Source organism: Fukomys damarensis, unplaced genomic scaffold, assembly GCF_012274545.1.
Source record: "Fukomys damarensis isolate Sample0158 unplaced genomic scaffold, DMR_v1.0_HiC HiC_scaffold_24, whole genome shotgun sequence".
Lineage (NCBI taxonomy): Eukaryota > Metazoa > Chordata > Mammalia > Rodentia > Bathyergidae > Fukomys > Fukomys damarensis.
This window is the reverse complement of record NW_022900936.1, coordinates 23,403,598-23,425,386: the sequence shown is the minus strand read 5'-3', so window position 1 is coordinate 23,425,386 and position 21,789 is coordinate 23,403,598. Positions and strand designations below refer to the sequence as shown.

General features: G+C 33.8%; 1 protein-coding gene across 3 annotated transcripts in view; it reads right to left on the bottom strand.

Moving 5' to 3' along the window:
• Positions 1 to 7,166: 7,166 nt before the first annotated feature.
• The window catches only part of CUNH21orf91 (chromosome unknown C21orf91 homolog), a 25,809-nt gene continuing 11,186 nt past the window's right edge, over positions 7,167 to 21,789 (bottom strand). For all 3 annotated transcript variants that reach the window (XM_010645656.3, XM_010645655.3, XM_010645658.2), the window contains 3 exons: positions 12,169 to 12,705; positions 11,174 to 11,236; positions 7,167 to 9,749 (listed from right to left, as the gene is read on the bottom strand). In XM_010645656.3, coding sequence (XP_010643958.1) covers positions 9,601 to 9,749; positions 11,174 to 11,236; positions 12,169 to 12,705 — 749 coding nt within the window. In that variant the 3' untranslated portion in view covers positions 7,167 to 9,600. The remainder of the gene's footprint in view (positions 9,750 to 11,173; positions 11,237 to 12,168; positions 12,706 to 21,789) is intronic.

Genomic DNA, 21,789 nt, shown 5'->3' with positions numbered 1-21,789 from the left:
GAGTATGTAGAGAATTGTGTTGCCGCTTATGGATCAGATTGACTCAGCTTTTTCCTTTTGTCATAGCTGTTAATAGAAATGGCTTGCTGCAAAGGCCTCAGTTTCTTCTTGAATGAAATATTTCCTTTATACTCTTTTAGCTCAACCTGCTGTTTGTGCAGGGAGGGGTTAGGTTGATTTTTCCATTGCAGGTTTCTAATCATCCATTTTTGTAAAATGTTAGAGCTGGGAGTTCCCCTGAGGATCAATTTTACTTCCGTTTTTTAATAGATAAGAAAAAAGAAGCTAAGAGAGGTAGAAAGCCATCCAGTAGCAGAGGATTAGAACTGAACTTCCTGAATGTCAGATTAGTAATACCCTTGCTCATTAGAACTTCTGCCTTTATCTTTCAATTCAGTTACCTCTTTCCCCTAAAATAGCTCTTTTCCTTTTATATAACCATTTCTTTGTGTTAGCTGTTTCTGGCTTTCTTTCACATTCTGCAGGTTGACTTGTCCATTTATATATCTCCTTTCATTTAGGGCAGAGATTTCCCACATTCATTCTGGTACCAACTCATTCAGGAGGGGTTGGCTTTCAAAATGGTCTTGGTCCACTCCTTACAGGACCAATTATTGAGAGGACAAATGATAATTTTTACTTGAAAATAATACATTAGGTACAGAATTCTGTTTTTTTCCCACATGCCTTTTTTAGTAGCTTTCAAATTTCCCAGTTATCCTGAACCTGAAATTTAATCTATCAGATACGGTTTTTGTTCATTTCCTTGAGCCACAAAATCTGAGTTCCAGATTCTGTTTCCAGTGTGTTCTCAATTTAGCTTGCCCAATTTAAAGAATACTTTCTACTTCCTATATTTACAGCAATAAAATCTGAAATGCAAATTCAGAGAAATTCAATTAGTGGTGATGCATAGGCCCCAGTTTCCCACCTTTTTTCATCTGGCAGCTCCTCCTGTTGTAGTCCGGACCCTTTCACTCCTCCACATGCTGTTTAGCACTTTACCACTTCCCTGAGCCTCTGACTCCGTCACCTCTTCCTTCTGTGTCATAGCATATAAAACAAGCCACATAAGAAACTTTTTGCCTTTCTCTCCAGTGAATCTCCTTCAAAAATGTTCATCTGAGCTGGGCATGGTGGCACATGCCTGTAATCCCAGCACTCAGGAGGCTGAGGCAGGAGGATCACTATGAGTTCGAGACCAGCCTGAGCTACATAGTGAGTTCCAGGTCAGTCTCAACTACACAGTGAGACCCTGTCTCAACCCCCACCCCCCAACAAAGTTTATCTGCAGTTTTATCTTCTCTCCAGTGTCAAAGCCTGAGGTGAAATTAAATGCTTCAAAGGCAAGTCATTCTAGTGCAGATATCCTGTTACATCTCCTCACAGGCCTTTACTCCTTTAATTATTGCTCTCTTCATCTCGGCCTTTTCTGTCTGCTTACTATTTATGTTTAAGTACTTTCCCAATTAAAAAAAAAATAGCCCCATATCCTGTCTCCTTCAGCTTCACTTCATAGTTGAACTGACTAAAAGATCGCACTCCAAATCCACTCTTCTACCTATACCCCCATCAATCTATTGTGGTCCACTCTTTTTTTCATAGGTCTAATAAAGCTGTTGTTAAATCCTGGGCATTAAATCCAAGATATTGTTCAATCCTGATTAAAAACAAACAAACAAACAAACAAAAAACCAAAGTCTTGGAAAACTCATTTTTATTAAACAAAATAGTCCTGTTGGCTTCTATGTCCCCACAAAAGACCTATACCTCATGGGGGCTGATGAAAGTTCCTGCCACATAATTCAGTTAAACTAAAAAACTTGGAAACAGCCCAATTGCCCATCAACTGGCTAAAGAAGATGTAGTTTTTCTATAAAGTGGAGAAATGCTATTCCACTCAGCCATAAAGATGAGAAACTGGAGACATTTATAGCTATGTGGATGCTCATTGAGGCCATACTCTTAAGTGAAATAGTACACAAGTGTAAATAATAGTTTCTCTGGTGTGAAAATCCAAAAGTGTAAATAAGGATCAAAATATATAAGTGATATTGTGTTATAGGAAGAAAAGGTCTAAAGAAGTAGGGGAAGTGGGAGGAGTAGGGGAAAGGTAAGAAGGGAAAAGGAAAAATATGAGAAAAGGAAAAACATGGAAACAAAGTCTTTGTAAATAGGTAGGGTGAAAGGGGTGAAGGGAGAGCAGGGGATGGGGAAAAAATAAGAACCAAGGTACATTATGTAAAGGTACAAGATTCCAATGACTAATGTAACTGTACTGTATACCTAAAATGTACCAATAAACTTAACTGGGAAAAAATAATTGAAATGGAAAATAAGTGTATGCCAAATGTGAAGATTTTAGACATTGAGCAGTGGGGATTGGTTTTTATTCTGTAGGCGTTGGTAATCGTTCTTAAAAGATCTTTGAGCAGAGAGCAGTACAGATATTCTTTGTTTAATGACCTACCTGTTTAATGACTATTCTGACTTAGGACCTGCTTCTGAGACTTATGGTCCATCTTTCCTTTTTATACAATTCTGTACATGCTGATTATACATCTTCAGTATCTTTTGTACATATACCTTGCTTATCCAGTACTGTAATTTTTGCTGACTATACTGTGTAGTTTTATGTTATACATTATAGTGCTACATGTAAGAGTTATGCAAATAAAAGCAAAGTAATCACATTGGAGTTTCCTTTGGTCATTTCTGAATAGTGATGTAAATACAATATACAGTTCTTTAGCCATCGTAAGGGAACTTGGTAATTAAATGAGGAATGCCTGTATTATTGCTTTCTTTTTGGAAGTAAGTTGTGAGGTAGTTCATTTGAAGCAGTGGTTTGCTAAGTGCTGTGCAGCCCAGGAGCATCAGCATTACCTAGGACTGTTAGATGATTTCTTTTTTTTTTTGTTTTGTTTGTTTTTTCTCATTGAGTTTATTGGTACATTTTAGGTATATAGTTACATTCATCATTGGGATCTTGTACCTTTACATGACAGGTCTTGGTTTTCATTTTTTCCCCTTATCCTTGCCCCTTCACCCCCTCCTCTCTTCCCAATTTACAAATTCCTTGAGTGCTACCCTTGACCTACTGATTCAGAAACTATGGAGGAAGGGTTGGTATGTTTGTGTTTGATTTAGTCACTGGTTTGGAAGTGAAATAGAGAATGTGCAAGTGTGATTTATCAAAGGCTTGAAATAGTCGTGGCGATAATTAATTGGTCACTGGGTAAGGGGCTGAAGATTTGAGGATAGCTACTGACATTATTTAGATCACTCTTGAAAATTAAATCTTTTTGAAAAAGCTCCATTTACAAATCTAGAATAAGAGAAAAAGAGACAGACACTCACTTTCTTGGTATCTATTTCCTCTCCAGATTAAAAAAAATCCCCAAAAAACCCTACAACTGAGACTTAAGATTTTGAAGAATTTCAGTGACTATTATTCTTCTAGCATAATATTAAAATGTTTCAACCCTCAAACACCACTCATTTTGAACTATCTTTTGTTTCCTAGTTTTAAATTACCACAAAAACATACAAATTACTTTTGAAAGTAATTCATAAAAAGGGTAATTTATTGTTCATATTCATAATGCTAACAAGTGACCTTCAATACTTTTTTCTCTTTTTAATATTTTTTAAAAGCCACTTAAAAAAATACACAGAACAGTTTTACTCTTATTAACCCATACTTGAAATAACTCCAATGTCCATGAACAGGTAAGTGGAAAAACAGATTTCATTACACACAAATAAGACATCACTCAGTTAAAAAAACAGATAGTTAACTATTAATAGTTGAGCTAACATGAATGAATTCCAAAAGCATAGAGTTGACCCTCAAAAGCCAGAGACAAATAAGGACATATACTGTATGAGTACTCATGAAAGTCTACAGTGGGCACACCCATATTATGGTGAAAGATATCAGAAGAGTGGAAAGGAAACGAGGAGTAAAGAGACTGGAAAAGAGATCCAAGGGAATGATGGCTATATAGCTGTATATACCTGTTAAAACGCAAACCAGTGAGGGCTGGATTTAGCTCAGTGGTTCTGCCGCCTGCCTCGCAAGTACAAGGGTCCTGAGTTTGATCCCCAGTACCCCCCCAAAAAAAATTCAAACCAGCATACTTACTATAAATAAAATACACCCCTATTTGTTTAGCAGTGATGAGGATTGAACTCAGTCCCTCATACAAATTAGACAAGTCCTCTTTCACCTGGCTTCACCTCCAGGCCTACATCCCAATTTAAAAAGTTGTACATAGTGCCAGTAAGTCACAGGAAACTTATTTCTGGTATTTGGATTCTAGGAACACAGGGAATATAAATATCAAAGATAATGTGAGAGTCCGACAAGGAATTATAAGATTACTTTTTTTTTTTTCCTAGTGCTGCTGCGGATCAAACCCACCCATGGCTTTTTGCACATGTTAGGAAAGTACCACTGAGCTGTATCTTCAGCATAATTTTTATTTTTTTTCTTTTTGAGATAGGGTTTCACTATGTAGTTCAGGTTGATCTTGAACCCCCTATGTAGCCCAGACTGGCCACTGCTATTCTCTTGCTATTCACTCACCTTCCAGAGTGCTGGCATTACAGATGTGCACCTCCACGATTAGTAAGACAATTCTTACACCCCTAAACCAGCAAAACAAACCCCTAATGTAGGTCAATCATTAAAAGGAGGAATTCTTACAAACACCCACTGAAGCTAGCAGATAACAAAATATTTATTTTATTGTTGTAAAATTAAAAATAGTTGACAAGCATATATTTATCGTTACAGTTCCAAAGCAGGATACAAATATATAAATTATTTGCTGTTTCCAAAGAAAATATAACCAAATGTCTGAATAAATTGTTTTGAAACATTTAGTTTTTATTGCAGCAGTTTCATTTTTCCCCCAATGTTTCAGCACAATTTTGTAAAATAAATTTCTAACACTGAAGAGACTAAATTCATTGACCAAAGCACATGCTACTTACACTGAAAGCAAAGTATACACACACACACACACACAACGCACACACTCAGTTCTTTTAGAGGGACTCATTTCCGTGTTTTTTTGTTTCACCTTAGAGAGCTTAAAATTGTGGGATAATTTACAATCACTAAAATGCATTATTAATGTGGGTTCTTTAAACCAGATATAATACTGAAATTATACATTCCCAACTAGGATCTTATGGATGATAGGCAAGCACTCTTACCACAGAACACCCTCCCAGCCCATTTCTAGTGTTAGAGATTGCTATAATGTGCTTTGCATCAAGGTAACAACAGCCTGACACTGTAATAAGGGCAAATGTGAAAGGATGAAGTAAAATGAAAATACTGATGCAAGACAGAGCTTTGATATTCTAGTCACAACACTGTAACCTTCTTCCTTTGTGCCAGAGCCTTATTACCTTGTTCTGGTACATAAACTCCTCTACCCCATCACTACAAACATTACCTTGGCAAGAATAATCTGTTGAGGGTTCTATCTCTTACTAATTTTCACCATAAATTTTCTCATACAATCAATTCCACCAAGCTAAAGTTAAAAATGCAACTAAACACTGAAATGAAATCAATTATCTTTGCTTCACAGTCACATCTGAAAAGATATTTCCAAAATTTTAAAAAGTACTAACTCTTAAGTATTCAAAAACACTCAACTATCTTACTTTACTATAAGTAATAGTATCTGTCAGTAAGTGAACTGGCAAAAGTAAGAAAAATAACACTATAAGACTTTAACACTGTACCATTTCAAAGTTTTAATGGATGTTTAACCTTTTATTGTTATTAACTGGAATCTCCTAATAAGCTACACAAATAATTTAATCTTTAAAAATTCCTGTTTAACTTTAAAGCATATACATTTTGTATAGCATTTTACAATGTTTATAATGAAAGATTTCCTCTAAAATGAAACAAAATGAAGTAAAGTGGTAAACATTAAATACAAATCAATAAAAAACTTAGTTTAAGGCCCGGGATTTAGCTCAGTGGTTCCTCCGCCTGCTTTGCAAGCGAAAGGTCCTGAGTTCAATCTCCTGTACCAAAAACAAACAAACAAACATAAAACTTAGCTTAAAAGACTAGCAAAAAATTATAAGCCTCACCAATGTAGAAACCAAGTAAACAATGTATAAACTTAAAAAACAAGAAAGTACTTTAGACTATTTTCAGTGGCAAAGGATATGATTAAACATAAAAACAAAGCTGAGGCAGGCAGGGTGGTAAACACCTGTAATCTCAGCACTCTGGAAAGCTGAGGCAGGAGGACTGCCAAGTTCAAACCAAGCCTAGGCAATTTAGAGACTTGGTGATACCCTGTCTCAAAAATAAAGTAGAATAAATTAAAAAAAAATAAAATAAAAAGATAAAAGCACTGAGGAAAGTACTGTATTCAATCCACAATACCACAAACAAATGAACAAGATATCTATTGAGATGACAAAAAAACCCAAGAAACAAAAGACCACAACCCCCAAAAAACATAATAAAAAACCAGAATATATTTTATTTCTGAAATCACTTGTGAACATGAAGTTGGTATTTTAAATATATGCCTTAAATGTACGTAAAAATGGGCACTTTTTGGTGAAATGAACATATATTTTGGAAAAATAAGATCTCTTTGTTACAACATTTTGGAGAAACTACATAATGGAATAAAAACATCATTCAGCAGACTGAATTATCTTTACTGGTGTCTGAAGTATATGCCCTTTTCAAAGGAACATTTTAGATATTAATACTAGGATCAAAGGGTAAACTGATAATCTTAAAAGTAAACATAAAATTGGACAATTTAAAAACATTATCTATTTAGTTGTTTTTGTGGTGCTGGGTATCAAACCCATTTCCTTGCATATGCTAAGTATATAAAAACTTCCTTTGATCTCTAAAGATATCATATAATTAAAACTCACTTTTCATTATGACTTTTTAAGATTAACTTACCAAATTATGAAGTCTGATGTAAAAAAAAAAAAACTGTCTTATTTCACCTCCCCTAAATCATATAAATTCTAAAAAAGTTAGAAATGCCTGAGTAGCAATTTGTCTTTCACCATTTGCTATTGCGGATTTTTTTTCTGTATCTCCTCAAAACATAAAACTATACAGAAGAATAGCCAACTATGGAAACCAATATTTGAGATATCTCTGTCCCTGATTCTTATTTTTGCATATATAATAATTGCATATTGAATCAAGAAAACATAGAAATATCTAAATTTACCAAATATTTGTATAAACTGCTGTGCAAAATACTTTAATAAAATTTTTGTCCTCTACAAATTCATCTGAATAAATAATAATGTGAGTACCAGCACCACAGATTTTTAGGAGGACTTTCCTCTTGAAAATAAACTTAAGTAACAATACCTAAACAGACGGGCCAGGGATTTAGTTCAGCGGTTTGGTAGCCTGCCTTGCAAACGCAAGGACCCAAGTTCAATCGCGGGTACCCCCCCAAAAAAAAACAAAAACCCAATACCTAAACAGAATAAATCAAAGCCCCAAACAAATACTTAGTACACACACAGCCCTACTCAATTATTCCAAACTCATAGTAAAGCTACATCTCTGCTAGAAAAATCTTTAAGAGATAAGCAGACACTTTCTTTGGACAACTCTGTTGAAAACATGCTATTACTGATAACAAATGCAATGCATTTCAAACTTTTATGACTGTCTCCAAGTCATCTAAACAAGCCCAAATGTGTTCAACAACCCTGGCTGGTAACATTCTTAACGCATTATGCCAAGGAAGAGAAGTCAATTTGAAAATGTAACCATAACAACTAAGCACTAAAAAAATACTGGCATAATCAGGACCTGTCTTTATCCAACTTATAAATTTGGATGTTTTCATATTGCACACATTCAATTTAAAGCTAATCAAAACTAAGGCAATGCATCCATCCCCACTTCCAGAATTTTAAATTCATTTTGGATGACTCAAAGAAGAGAGATTAAAAGCATTTTTAAAAGCTTCTGCCAAAAAGCTTGACAGTTATGTCATATTCCAAAGAAAAACACAACAAAGTCAATAGGATATCAATTAATACCCTCAGGCCAACTTTGTACATCTTAGCATTTACAAAATGTTGATTTCAACTATATAAAAACATTTCTTTGCCTAGTGAAACATTGTATGTGTTCAAAACTAAAAATCTGACCCAAGCTAGGATAGGCTACCAAATTTAAGGTAGAAGTCATTCATCTCCTTATGGGAAAAGCTGCCAAGTTTATGGGCTTTTCTGTGGATTCTAAGCAAAAGATTTACCTCACAAATAGATTTTAAGCACCAGTTGGCAACAATTTAGAACCAATTTTGATTTTCCACTGGTTATAGCTCTTAGTATAATACGTTATTAAAAATATCTAGCTGCTTAAAACTATTCATTAGGGACTGTTTAGAAACATCACAAGCCATTTATAATATCCTTTCAAACAGCCTTAGTTTATTGAATTAGGAGTTTTGTTTTTCTTGTATCAAGAAACTTTCTCTTTTCCTGTAAAGTTTACAAAAATACCTTATAATGCTTTTTTTTTTTTTTTTTGGAGAATTTCAATGAGGTTGAAAACAGAATTTGGACAGTGTAAGAATTTTTGAAACTTTATCCCAAAGTGCACAAGGAATCATTTTAATTTTTTTCAAAAACAGGACATTTTTTTTTTTTTAAGGGGGCAACATTTTCAGTTGGAAGGTAAGGTAAGATACATTTGACTTGAAAGTGAGGCTTGACTTACTCTGTCCAAATTCTAACACACAGAAGTAATACTAAATGAACTGGAGAGGCTATTATTATTATGGAGATAAAATGACATATAAATATTAGTACTCTCTTCCTAAACTAACTCAGAAATAGTTTTGTTAGAAAATAATAATGTATGCTATTTTTACTTGAATAGTTACTTTAAAAAGTTATTTATTTCTCTTTCATAAGATTTTAAAAGTTAAACAATTCAACTAGATAGATTTCTACTCCAAAATACATTTATCTTTGGAAAGCAAGATAAAAAATTGTAAAAACATTTTATTCAGAGAATAAAATGCAGTGATCTGAAATATGGGTGAATATATTTACACACAAGAGTGTAAATACTCAGAGCCATTCAAACACATTTACAAAGAGAATGAAAAGGTACCTAAAATAGCATTTTTACATATAAAATTTTATATTAAAATATTGCTCATAATAAATAAGAGGTGTCACTACGAATTCCATTTCCCTCTTAAAAATCGCCTTTAGTAATTCAGTCTAATAGGAGTTTGTTAAGCTATTGTTTTGACAGGTGAATTACATAAAAATGTTTCATAAAATCACATTGTAACAGTATATTTAAGTAGTCACACATGGCAAAAGGTAGGGACATTTACTAATTATGGGAAAAAGATTCCCAAAATGAAGTCAAATAATTAATCCTAGAGGATCAGAGTATAATGATCTGCTTTATTAGACAAAGATGTTAAATACTGTCTTATGACCATAACATAATGGACCATAACTTGCTTCAAAACTCTTCAAAGTATACATGCTTAGCAGACCAGGAAAGGGTAGAGTATATGAAGTACACACAGTTCAGTTATTCATTCCTGTTCGTCCTACTTGCAGGCATGGTAACTTGGAATAGTTCTTGAGAAGCTGTTCAATGGCAACATGACGGACATGACGCTGTGATGTCAAAGAATCTTTTTCTTGCACTTGATGTGTTAACTCTTCAAAAACTTCTGTAAAATTTAAAAAGCATTTCATTTTTAGTTCAAGGAAGCTATTACTGTGATTTATGTTTTAAGTAACTATGAGTACTCTTCCTAAAATAAGGCACTGGGTGAATTTTTGCAACTGATTTGACATCAAGGCTAACTTGACAATAAATCACCTGTTTTCTCCTCAAGGCCTATCTGATAATCCTTCAAAGTCTCTAGATTTCACATTGCTCACTGGACTACAATGTCTTTTTTCTTCATCAGGTTAAACTTAAAAGAATCATAAGCAATGATTATGGTCATACACAGTAGCAATGGTTCTTACTATTAAAATATAGCTACTTTTCAATTAGAATCTGTAAGTACGTTTAATCAGTATTTAATATGATGTCCTTTATTATCCAGGTCTGCATATTCTTCTAAGAGGCTTTGGAATCAAATTCAGGCAAAATTTGTTTCAATTTCTCTTTGTATATAAGACCGTAGTAAACGCCTTACAGTTACTCAAGGATTGAGATAATTATCTGTAAAGTACACACATAAGTACTTGATAAATATAAATTGCTATCAATTATTAATATTATTATTTTAATTATTCAAAGACTGTGGTTAAGATCACTAGCTTTACAGTTTAATGGGAGTTAGAATCCTTGACCTGCTACTGATTGTATGCATAATCTTTATAAACAATTTAAGTTTCTGAAGAGCAATTTCCTCACCTAAATGGGAATAAATTGTAAAGAAAAAGAAAGGAGACAATTAGGGAAATAAGACAATAACCATTAACATGTCAGCATCATATTTGATGTTAAGGAATTAGTACTAGCTTTTTTTATTTTTTATTTTTGGGTACCAGGGATCGAACTCTGGTCCTTGCACAGTACTAGCTTTTTTAAAAGGTATGATAATAAGGTTGTGACTGCTTTTTAAGAAGTTATCTTTCAAAGAAAATCCTGGCATATTTATAGGCAACAGTATGTTACCTAGGATATTTCAAACAATTCGTACTACAGGTGGGCATAGGACAAGGGGAGTGGCTCCAGGTAGAGAGAAAAGAAAAACCTAGCTATGCTTTTGGATAATAGTTGAAGCTGGTAAAGACGGATCAAAAGGTTCATATACTAGTCCCACTCCTTTTGTTTGGAATTTTTCATACTACCTGCCTTAAAGAACTGCCAGGGAGCTCATCTCCACAATGCCCTGCACAGAAGTGCACAGTACAATGTAAAAAAGAGAGAACAACTCTACTCCCCATTTTCACTTAGTGAAGAAAGATATTTCTATTGCAATTCATAAAGAGGTTGTTCTCTTAGTCCTTTGCTCTGGGAACTGAGGTTTAAATATACAATTTCCACATTTAAGTGCTGCTGAAGCTAATGTGTTCAATCATAAGGGATTTACTGTATCAAAATTTTGTGAAAAAACACTCAAGACTGATTCATTACCCTGGATTTGCTGTTGGAGCTTTGTATTCAGTTGTTTTACCTCATCAAGCGTCATTGAATTCACTGAAACATGAAAATATAGTCATTGTTACTATAACAGTCTAGGAGAATGGGCTGCCTATTATAATAACCTATTAAAAGAAACTGCAGTTATCTGCCAGTACAACATTCAGTATTACCCCAATATTCATTCATTAATTCTCACAGTGTGGAGAAGTTTTTGATTCTCTATCATAACTCCCAGTAAGAAACATATTGTAGATCAGTACCATATCTCCTATGCTATTTCAGGTTTTAAAAACTGCTAATCTCTAGCTGATTTTAGTTAAGCATCACACCGTTTTTGACTTGCAGTTTGAAAACATTACTTGAAGTACTGTGGAAGTTGTTTGAAAAATCATTTGTTCATCTAATTTAAGCAACCTTAGATTACTCAAATGTACAATCAAGAGGTTGTATAAAAGATATTTAAGGTCCCCTCTGGTTCTAAAATAATTTTATTTAAAGTCAATTACAATTATCTCACTTTGTCTAAATTTTTATAGAAGCAGATATAGATAAAATGAGCCACTTTTAAAATAAATTTCTGAGTTTTGCTTTTAAATGGCACCCCCAGTCAATGAGTCCTGTGGGGATTATCAAAGTGACAATGAGTATACATCAGTAGTTGAAGCTGAACTTTTGTAAACTATCTGAACCCTCAAATGCCAATTCAATTTGCTGATTCCATTCACTTTAATCATTTAAAATAGAAAACAAGCGACAGGAATGCTAAACTTCAATGTACAGGACATACTGAAAAGTATTCCAGAGAATGGCTCATTATAAGACCTCTCACTTTTGCTAAGGGACTCTGCCATTCAAATATATTTAACAAAGCTGATTCTACATCAAAATTCTTGATATATTATATGTAAAAAATGTAACAATCATTCTACCCCCCAAAACCAAAATGGAAACCACAGAGCTTTTACCTTTCTTCTGATTTTACTTACATTCCTCTCTGCTGTAATGCAGATTTTGAGTCTGGACATCAGCCTCTGGAAGGAAGAGGGCCTCTTCTTTTTTCTGTGCCTGGCTGTGACTATGAGGCCACAATACACTGTCATGGCATAAAGTGGCACCTGGATCTTGTAACATAGCAATACCAAAGTCTGTATTTTCTCTCTGCTCCAAAATTCCTTGTGTACAGTTTGAAATGTCACTTGTACTTCCATCTATCCATCTTGCAGAATATTTTGGTACTTGAGAGTCAAATTGTGGGAGTAATTTCTTATCTGGTTTATGCCTAAAATCAAACAGGTGATTCTGGGGGTTTTTAGAACTTTCAGAATCTGAGTCCAGATCTTTATTTTGTGCATAATGTACAATCCAGTTTATTTTCTTACTCAAAATGGTTTTAACTCCTTCATAAGTACTTTTGGAAAGCTTAGATCGAGGACAATCTTGGTTTGCAATTAAATGGTATTTTTCAAAACAGTCTTTATGGCCCCTTAATGATTTGGTGTGTAAAAGATTAGATTTTGGTACTCCTATGGGGAAAAAAGAAAGAAAAGACTTAAAATTTTATTCTTTTCTAAATTAGTTTAATATATAAATCTTAGTAAGTCAAGTTTTGCTAGTCCTTGATAGAGAAAAATACTAAAAAATGATGACAATCTTAAAAGGTGGCCTAATAATCTGTGCTTCAATTTAATTGTATATATGGTAATTTTCTTACATATTGCAAAGCATTTCTGAAAAACCTAGTGATTCAATTATAATCTTAGACCAGACACATGTCATTGTGCATAATATGAAAAGAAAAAATAGTACTGAAGCCAAGCACTGTGTCACAAAATACCCATAAACCCAGCTACCTGGAGGCTGAGGCAAGAGGACTGTGAGTTCAAGGTCAGTCTAGACAATTTAGCAAGACCCTGTCGCAAAATATTTTTAAGTCCAAAAGGGCTGGAATTACAGCTCTGTGTAAGGTAGTGAGTTAAACCCCCAGTATTGAAAAAAAGCAAAAAACAAAAAACCCCAAACTACTGAATCCAGCAAGTTACCCTTACAGACTCTTGGCCTTTACATTAGTGTTTTACACTAATTTTCCTGACTTAAACATGTAGAAAATTTCTTTTATAAGGCTCAATAGCCAAGCTTGGTGGGGCATTCCTTTAATCCAGCACTTGGGAGGCTTAGGCAGGATTGCTGAGAGTTCAAGACCAGCTTGGGCTTCACAATGAGTTCAAGGCCAGTCTGAACTACATAGTGAGACTCTGTCTTACCCCCCTACCCCCCAAAAAAGTTCAATAACAGAAATGCTCACTTATACAGTTCAATTTGAAAATATCTGTTTCATATCTTTAAAAATCCCATGCATAGGCCAGGGATTTAGCTCAGGGGTGCCGCCACCTGTCTCATAAGTGCAAGGTCCTGAGTTCAATCTCCAGTACTGCAAGGAGAAAACAAAAACAAAAACAAAAAAAACAGAAACAAAAACAAAAAACCCATGCAGTAGAATAGAAAATTAACAATTTCAAAAATATATCAACTACTCCATATAAATGAACAAATTACTTTTTAATCTAGAAAAGAATGTGAACACCTCATTTAATTTATAACTGCAGTCTACATATATTATAAACTCCAAGTGATTTTTTTCAACCTTATCATTTCAAATTAACATGAGGAAAAAAAACATTGCTATTAAATTATCAGTCAGTTTCCCAAATTACTTTTCAATTTTGACTGCATTTACAAGTCTAAATAGTTCTGAGCACTAATTTGTTTTCTAAGCAGCTTGAAAGGTAATGAAGTTAAATGCAATTACACAAATCAATACTTTTGAGGAGCTGATATGAGGTCTACGTCACTTTTTCTGTGATGTTTCCAAGACGTTAACTGGCAACCATAATTGCTATATTTTAAAAAATATCAGTTTCCTTTGGATAAAGGATATTTTAGAAATGTGTGCATTTCTGTATAAACTATGGTATTTTAAAATTTAAACTGTTCTTATTCAACAGTTTTCTTTTATCTCTTCCCACATTTATCTGGAATTTGTAATATACACTATTCTTAAACACTCCATAAATCTTCCCACTAACCCATCTGGTATGATGTCCCCACACTTCTATTCTTTTTTACAGATGTGCATGGTGCTAAGGCTTAAAATCAAGAAAGTCTTATAGATGCTAAACAAGTGCTGTATCATTCAGCTATATCCCCAGACCCACTAGACTTCTATTCTCTAAGATGGTTTTAAGTTTGGTCAAACCCACAAAAGAGCAAAATCCTTCTCAAATGTAGATCTCTTATTGCTAGTTAGCTAGCACTGCCACCCTTTTAAAAATTGAGATTATTTCTATCCTATATTTAATTTATTATAGTAGTACATTTTTTTCCCCTAACAAAGATGGTATTCCAAACAGCACTGAAAAAAAAAGCCATAAATAAAGCTGGGTGGCCAAGGATTTGGCTCAGTGGTTCCACTGCCTGCTTTGCAAGTGCAAGGTCCCAAATTCAATCCCTGGTACAAAAAATATAAATAAATAAATAAAGCTTGGTGTGGTGGTACACACCTGTAACCCCAGCTCTCAAGAGGCTGAGGCAGGAGGATTGTTCTGAGTTTGAGGCCAGCCCAGGCCACATAGTGAGAGCCTGTCTGAAAACGAAACCAAGGAAGTTCTACCACATACCCCATTATCTTTTGCTTTTACCCATAACCTCTAGAAAGATCTTATATGTGATTTCATAGTAAGAAAGTAAGCTATGTTTTCACGATGTTTCACCAGCTGATACTGTCAAATAGGCCTGTCTACACTTACAGTTTTATACTTCATATATACTATAATCACATCATCTGACTGGCTTATATATATGTTTAGTTGGCATCAACTAGAGATTTTCAACTTGATTACATATTCCATTTTCCAGTCAAAGGAAACAGTCCAAATATTTTGCTGTTCCATAGGTGCAGCAACAGCTAACAAGTAGTTGACTATAGTTATAATACACATCTATCATATCAGTGAGAGGTTGGTAAACAGTTTAAACTTTGAGCAGAATTAGAAAATTGGCATTATAGATTTTCTAAGTAGTGAGTTTGAATGTTCTTTCTTAATGTTTAAATAAGATAAGAAAATTTAGTTAGGATGTAAGTTTCAGGTTGTTAACATGTTGTGAAAAATATTAAGCGTATCGTCATTAAATTATGACAAACATTTGTGCAATAATTCATGTAGTACTTCTTCACAATCCTTTTTTAAATGAAGGTTCATATTTTTTCAGCCTAAATAACTTTCTAAGGTTAAGATTTGTTTTTCAGTCTAAGCAACCTTCCAAGATTTAAGGTGTGTTTCTTTTTATGATGATCATGTTGGCTGCTAAAAAGGATTATTGTACCTGCATGTGTGCTGTCCATATTAATTAGTAATATTGTTCTTTAAACAAGTGTTAACTGTAAAAGTGGGAGGACAGTCAAACAATTGTATTAGTAAAAAACAAAAAGACAGGCTGCCTCTTTGTTTTTGAGGAACAGATAATAATTTCTGAAAAAAAGGAATAGAGAAAAGGCCTGAAATGACACACACACAGCTTGAAGGCTGTATCCATACACACAAGTTTTGTTTGGCTTCCAAATGTCTTACAGAGAAAAAAAGCTAGATTTTCATACAATTCTCAATTTTTTATTTCTCTTAAAAACACAATCAGATTTGCAAGCAAGTGGCTTATACTATAGTAACAGTAACACTCAGTACACGTGAAAATAGTACATGTTTCTCAATCAAAGTTATTCTTACTCCCTTACTGAATGCAAATGTATCTGTGGCCTCAGGCTGAGTGTCTCTCACTGATGCTTTGAAGCCAACTTAACTAGATTACTAGTTTGATCAGCAAGCACTAACCAAGTCAAGATTGAAGAAAAGCTATTACCATCTTATATAATACCGAATCACTGAAAGTCAGTTGGAAGATGCTCATCTATCCTGTCCTACAACTAAAGGTAGGAAATTAAACCACAGAAGGAAAAGCAAGGATGGATAGCTGGAATACCTACTTCCTTCCTAAACCCAGTATAAGTTTATGCTTCCTAGAAATTTTTATCACTTGCTCCTTGTTTGTCCTGGAGTACTATGATAAAGGAGTGTCTCACTCTTTTCCCCTTGCACATTTTGCTAACTCAAAAGCCACTTAAGCTGCTAAACACGGCCTGCCATGTTCAAGTACCCAATATATGGTTTAAAAGTAAGAGGTAATTGGTTATTTCTGCACTGGTAGCAGATGGAATTATTGGCAACCACACTAAGCCAACACAGATGGGTTTAGCAACTTCATTTTCCACATTTGCGAATCACTGCCCTAAAGAAAGACATACAAACAGGTGGTCTTTAAGACAGCAGATTTCAGCTCAGGGATATTTATGCCATGTTAACTTTGTGTGTGCTAAGGGGAGGATTAAGCAGTTAATCAAATCAGCTTAATCTACTAAATTAATTAGAAAGGCTAAGTGCAGTGAGGTAAGAATTCAGAGAGAAACTACTGAAAGATAAACCTCAACCTCAAATGATCAAGAAAAACAAATTAGAACTAGATTTTTATATTGATAGGATATCTAAATTGCAAATGATTTGTCAAAAATAAAACAGAAACCCTCTCTCAGTGAACTGTACTTTTTTATTCTAACAGTTGGAAAGTTTTGGAAACACACCTACATAACAAATGTTTATTACTAAAAGGGTATAAAAAATAACAATCCATACTCAATCTACTCCCTAATTTAGCTACCTATTTTTTTAACCAAAATGTCCAGTAGAACTTTCTGTGATAATGGATTTATTTCTATATCTGAGCTATCCAATATGTAGCCACCAAGCCACAAGTAGCTATTTAATATATTAAAAGCTGCTAGTGGATCTAGAAGCTAGAGTTTTAATTTCAGTTAATTTAAATGACTACATGTGGCTAAGCTACTGAAATGGACAGAGTAGCTTGTCTAGAGAGAACTGATTAAGAGGAAAGAGACCATCACCTTTACTTTTGAAGCTTTTACTGGTAGATCAACATGGTATTCTAATCTCATAATAGTCCATAATATAAAAGGCTAAACTTGCTTTTTAGGTACATTAAACTATAACAAGACCACCTGTCATGTAAAGGTACAAGATCCCAATAATGAATGTAACGGTACTATATACCTAAAATGTACCAATAAACTCAATAAAAGAAAAAAAAACATACCAAATTTAGACTACAATTTTTAAGTGGTATAATTAAAGTTAAACCATAAAATTTTTAACGGCAATAATCCACCTAAGCCAAGTAATAGTTTACATATTCTATTTTTTTTATTAATTCAATTTATTGCCACTTATTCTTAAAAAAGTTTTGTGCATAAAGTTGTCATAAGATTCCTAAAAAACTGCTCAAATTAACTATAATATGAACCAGCTTTAAATATCCACTTATATGTGTCAAATGCAGACACTAACTTGCAGGAAAAACAGCATATTTCTTTTTTTTCCCTTCTTCTTCTTTTATGATACTAGGGATCGAACTCCGCTCTGATGCCCTTGCAAAAACCTCTGAGCTAAATCCCTAGCCCAAGAGCACATTTCTTAATGATGAACAACTTTAAAAAGATACAAGTTAGTAAAATATTTAAATCACTTACTCTGAAAGTCCTACTTAACTATTGTTTTAAAACAACACAATAAACAGGTCTATTATATATTGAATTCTGAGGCATTTATATTTTAGTGACTACTGTAGTAAAAATTTAAAAGAAGCAATACTGTAACTGATTAATCATCATCCTACAGTAAGTGAAAACAAACTACAGTTTAGTCAATGCAAACGACATAAAAATAATTATTTCAGAATATACATTTTAGCCAAGCTATACTTCCATTATATTCCTGTATTTCTTATAGTACTCCTACACACAAAAACGAAGAAAATACCATACAGATTTATACCTAGAAACCTGAATTCTATCTTAAATTGGAATTAACACCCTTAAATATTACGACCAACTGTCATAATTACATCATAGCAACTCTAAAGAAAAAACAATTTTGATCTAAGTAAGGGGTTAGAAAACTAAGGTACAATACAAATTTTCCAGAATGTTAAGTTTTTAAAATGATAAATTACACGGTATCAATTTAGTAGTAATAGAAAATATTAAAAGAATGTAAACTGAGACATGACTTTGACTTTAAAGTCCACTTCTTGTTATTCATGCTATAACACAATTAAGAATTTAATCAGGTAAACAAAAAAGATCTCTAAGAGCATTTTGAGCCTTATAAACTGGAAGTAAACTAAACAGTCATTAGTGGTATACTAGTTAAATTATGGAACAAGAGGATACAACCTTAAAACAAACAAACAAACAAACAAACAAAACTGAGGTGGTAAAATTTTACCTAACCACATAAAGAAAGATGTTTCTAATATATTAAATGAAAATATATTAAATGATAGGTATATACACATAATTTCATTTTTGAGTACAATTTACTTCCTCCCCACATGCTCTCTATTGTGGAAAGTTTAGAAGTACAACACACCAAAAATAGTGAAAGATTATTAAATAGATGGAATTATAAATCTCTATATTCTTTTTGTTTATTCTGACTGTCTTATTAATAAGTATACTTTGATTTTTCAATGAAAAAAGAAATTTACTTTGGGGAAAATAAAATCTTTAATCTTTTTAAGTAGTAAAAATATAAAATACCACAAAAATGACTATGAAAAGGTGCATTTTGGTTTGAAGGAAAATTGTTCTTTATTCTAAGACAAACTCGGCTTGAGGTACTTGAACTGTGTGTTCCAATGATGTAAGTAAAACAGATTATACATTCTGCAAAGGTAAAAGACATGCATTCTTAAGACATCTTAAACTTGATTTTTTTTTATTGTGAGAATCTCTTTGATAAACAATGTATCTAGCAAAGAAAAGTATTTAACCTTCAAATGAAAGTAGCCCCTTTTATCAAAGTAAAATCACTTAACAGCAAAGTTTTACCTAGCAATCCTTGTTGGAGATCCAAAGACTGCAAGGAGAGTTGAGGAAAAGATGATACATGAACAAAATCATTACCATTAGATTGAAGAAAAACAACAAAAACATACAAAGCACTTGCTGGGAAGCTGCTATGGGAGGGAAATGATGGGACGCTAGAGCAGAAAAACCTACTGAAAACTATTTAAAGGCCAATGCAACGCAAATACCAATTTTCTTAATGTATACAATACATTAAATTGTTTTGTTAAGGGAAAAGCTATTCAACATATAAACCAATAAAAATAATACTTTCAGAAGTTGTTCATCTTTTCAGATAAGAGGAAAACAAACCCTTCTATATATTTAAATTAATATTACTATTTTTCATTATATATTTACCTATTACTTGTATTGCATTTCTATATTTATTTTTCTCATTTTTAGAAGACTCTTATGATATAAAATGTTATCTGTCATTCTCTCCCATTTAATATAGATATTCCAAAAGCTAAGGAGTTGCATATAAGGAGGAAGAAGTAAATGGTTTTAAATCAGAGGGAACTAGATAACCAAAGGGACATAAGATAGAAGAGGAAGGAAGGAGGAGGGCAGGAATGACTTTCAGGGTACATCCATAGGGGTACTATAAGATGAAGGCAACCAATTAAGAAGGTACTTGTTCATGAAATATCTTACATGCCACATCAGGCAGTCAGTTTAACCTGAAGAAAGTGGCAAGGCATTGTTGAAGAATTCTAAGAAAATGAATGGTATGAATGGATTTTTACTTTAAAGATCTTTTGGGTGGTACTGAGGAAGACCACCTAGAAGTATGGAGGTAGGTATGAAGGAGAGGGGATTAAGTTTGTAAAAGCAATTACATGATTCTGCTGGAGGTAATACAGGCAAAAAAGAATAACGCCCTAGATTAAGGGGTATGTCTCCGAGACACAGATTTTAATGAAAAGGGTGAGTGGGGGTGAGTGAGGTGGCAACCTACACTGCTAGCCTACACTGCATTTTGCTTTTGCAAATTGGAAAACCTTTCTCTGCCATGGTACATAGTTTGAAAAGTAGAGTTCAAGCTAAATTTTGGCCCTAAGTCATCACTATACCCAAACAACTCTACATGTTAACTCCTAAAGAACCAGCCCGCAGATCACTTGAATAAGAGTCCAGTTTTTGTTTCTCTGATACTGAGAACTGAGCCCAGGGAGCCCTGAGCTACATCTCCACCCATTTTGTACTTTAAGATAGCATCTTAATAAACTGCCCAAGTTGGCCCAGAACTTACAGTCTTCTCACCTCAGCCTCCTGAGCAGCTGAGATTATAAGTATATCTGCTGAAAGTCTTCTTAAAATGCAGTTTCAATTTTAGACCTTCTATGAGTCAAAAACTAATGAAGGAAATATAAAATTCAAGTATATGCGGAAGTAAGGAGATGGATTCAGTTCAAGAAAATTAAATTCAAGACACAGAATGTCTACATGGCAAAGTTTAGCAGGAGGTTGGATATAAAAGTATGGTGCTTAGAAGAAAAGTTTGGACTGGCCATATAGTTTGTGGGATTCTAGCTAACTTCTCTAATTTTGCAGAAGTGTAGCTGAAGCCATAAAATACATGACTTTAGCATATGGATGGAATTCAAACACAGCCTTATAATGGGAAGTGAACCTAGGGTAACAATAAAAAATGGAAAGAAAAAAGAGGCCAGAGCTACTTTATCACAGAACCCAGGAGTCCAATGAAAGAGTTCAAGAAAGAGGAAAATGTTAAATAACAGAGTTTGAAAACTACCAAGAATATGAAAACTATATGCTTATGAGTTTACTTGTTGTCTTAGTTACTTTTCTCTTGCTGGGACAAAATACTTGATGCCTTAAAGGAGGAAAGGCTCATTTTGGTTCACAGTTTGTAGAGATTTCAGTAGGCTCCAATGCAGAGTAGCATGAGAGGGAAAATGCAGAGCAGAAGTCAAGCAGCAGCAATAAGCAACAAGTGACAAGAGGGACCCTCTTTTTGTCCCTCCTTACACTTATGGCAGGTAGACTCATATCCAGGCTGGGAAACCCTTAATCCTACCCAGAACAAAGCCAAACCAATCAATGGAGTGATTTAGTAATCGCACACCCTTAATCCCAGCATTACAAGCTCTAGATCCAGCCACCTCTGAAAAAGCCCCACTTAAGACCATATGAGGCTTTGGGAGGTCATCTAGATACAAGCCATAACACTTGTGAAAGCAAAACAGCCTGGGGAATTATAGAAGATTGGAGAGTAATTTGGGAGGAGAGAAATTTTTGAACACTGCTTTTTCTTTCTTTTTGTTTTGCTTTGGGATTTAAAAAAACTTTCACTGGTACATGTAAAGACTACATCTACTGTAGGGAATTAGTATGTGTTCATAACATTTCAATCTTTTTCCTCCTGTCCTTCCACCTGTCCTTTTCTTTTTCCAGCATCAGCTTCATTTATTTATAAGACTTTATAAAGTTGTCATATATACAGATTAAAAATCAGACTAACAGGCCATATAAACAGAAAATATAAAACATGTAAGACAATTATACTAAGTTAAGGTATATTTTCAAATACATAATCCACTGGATTATAATG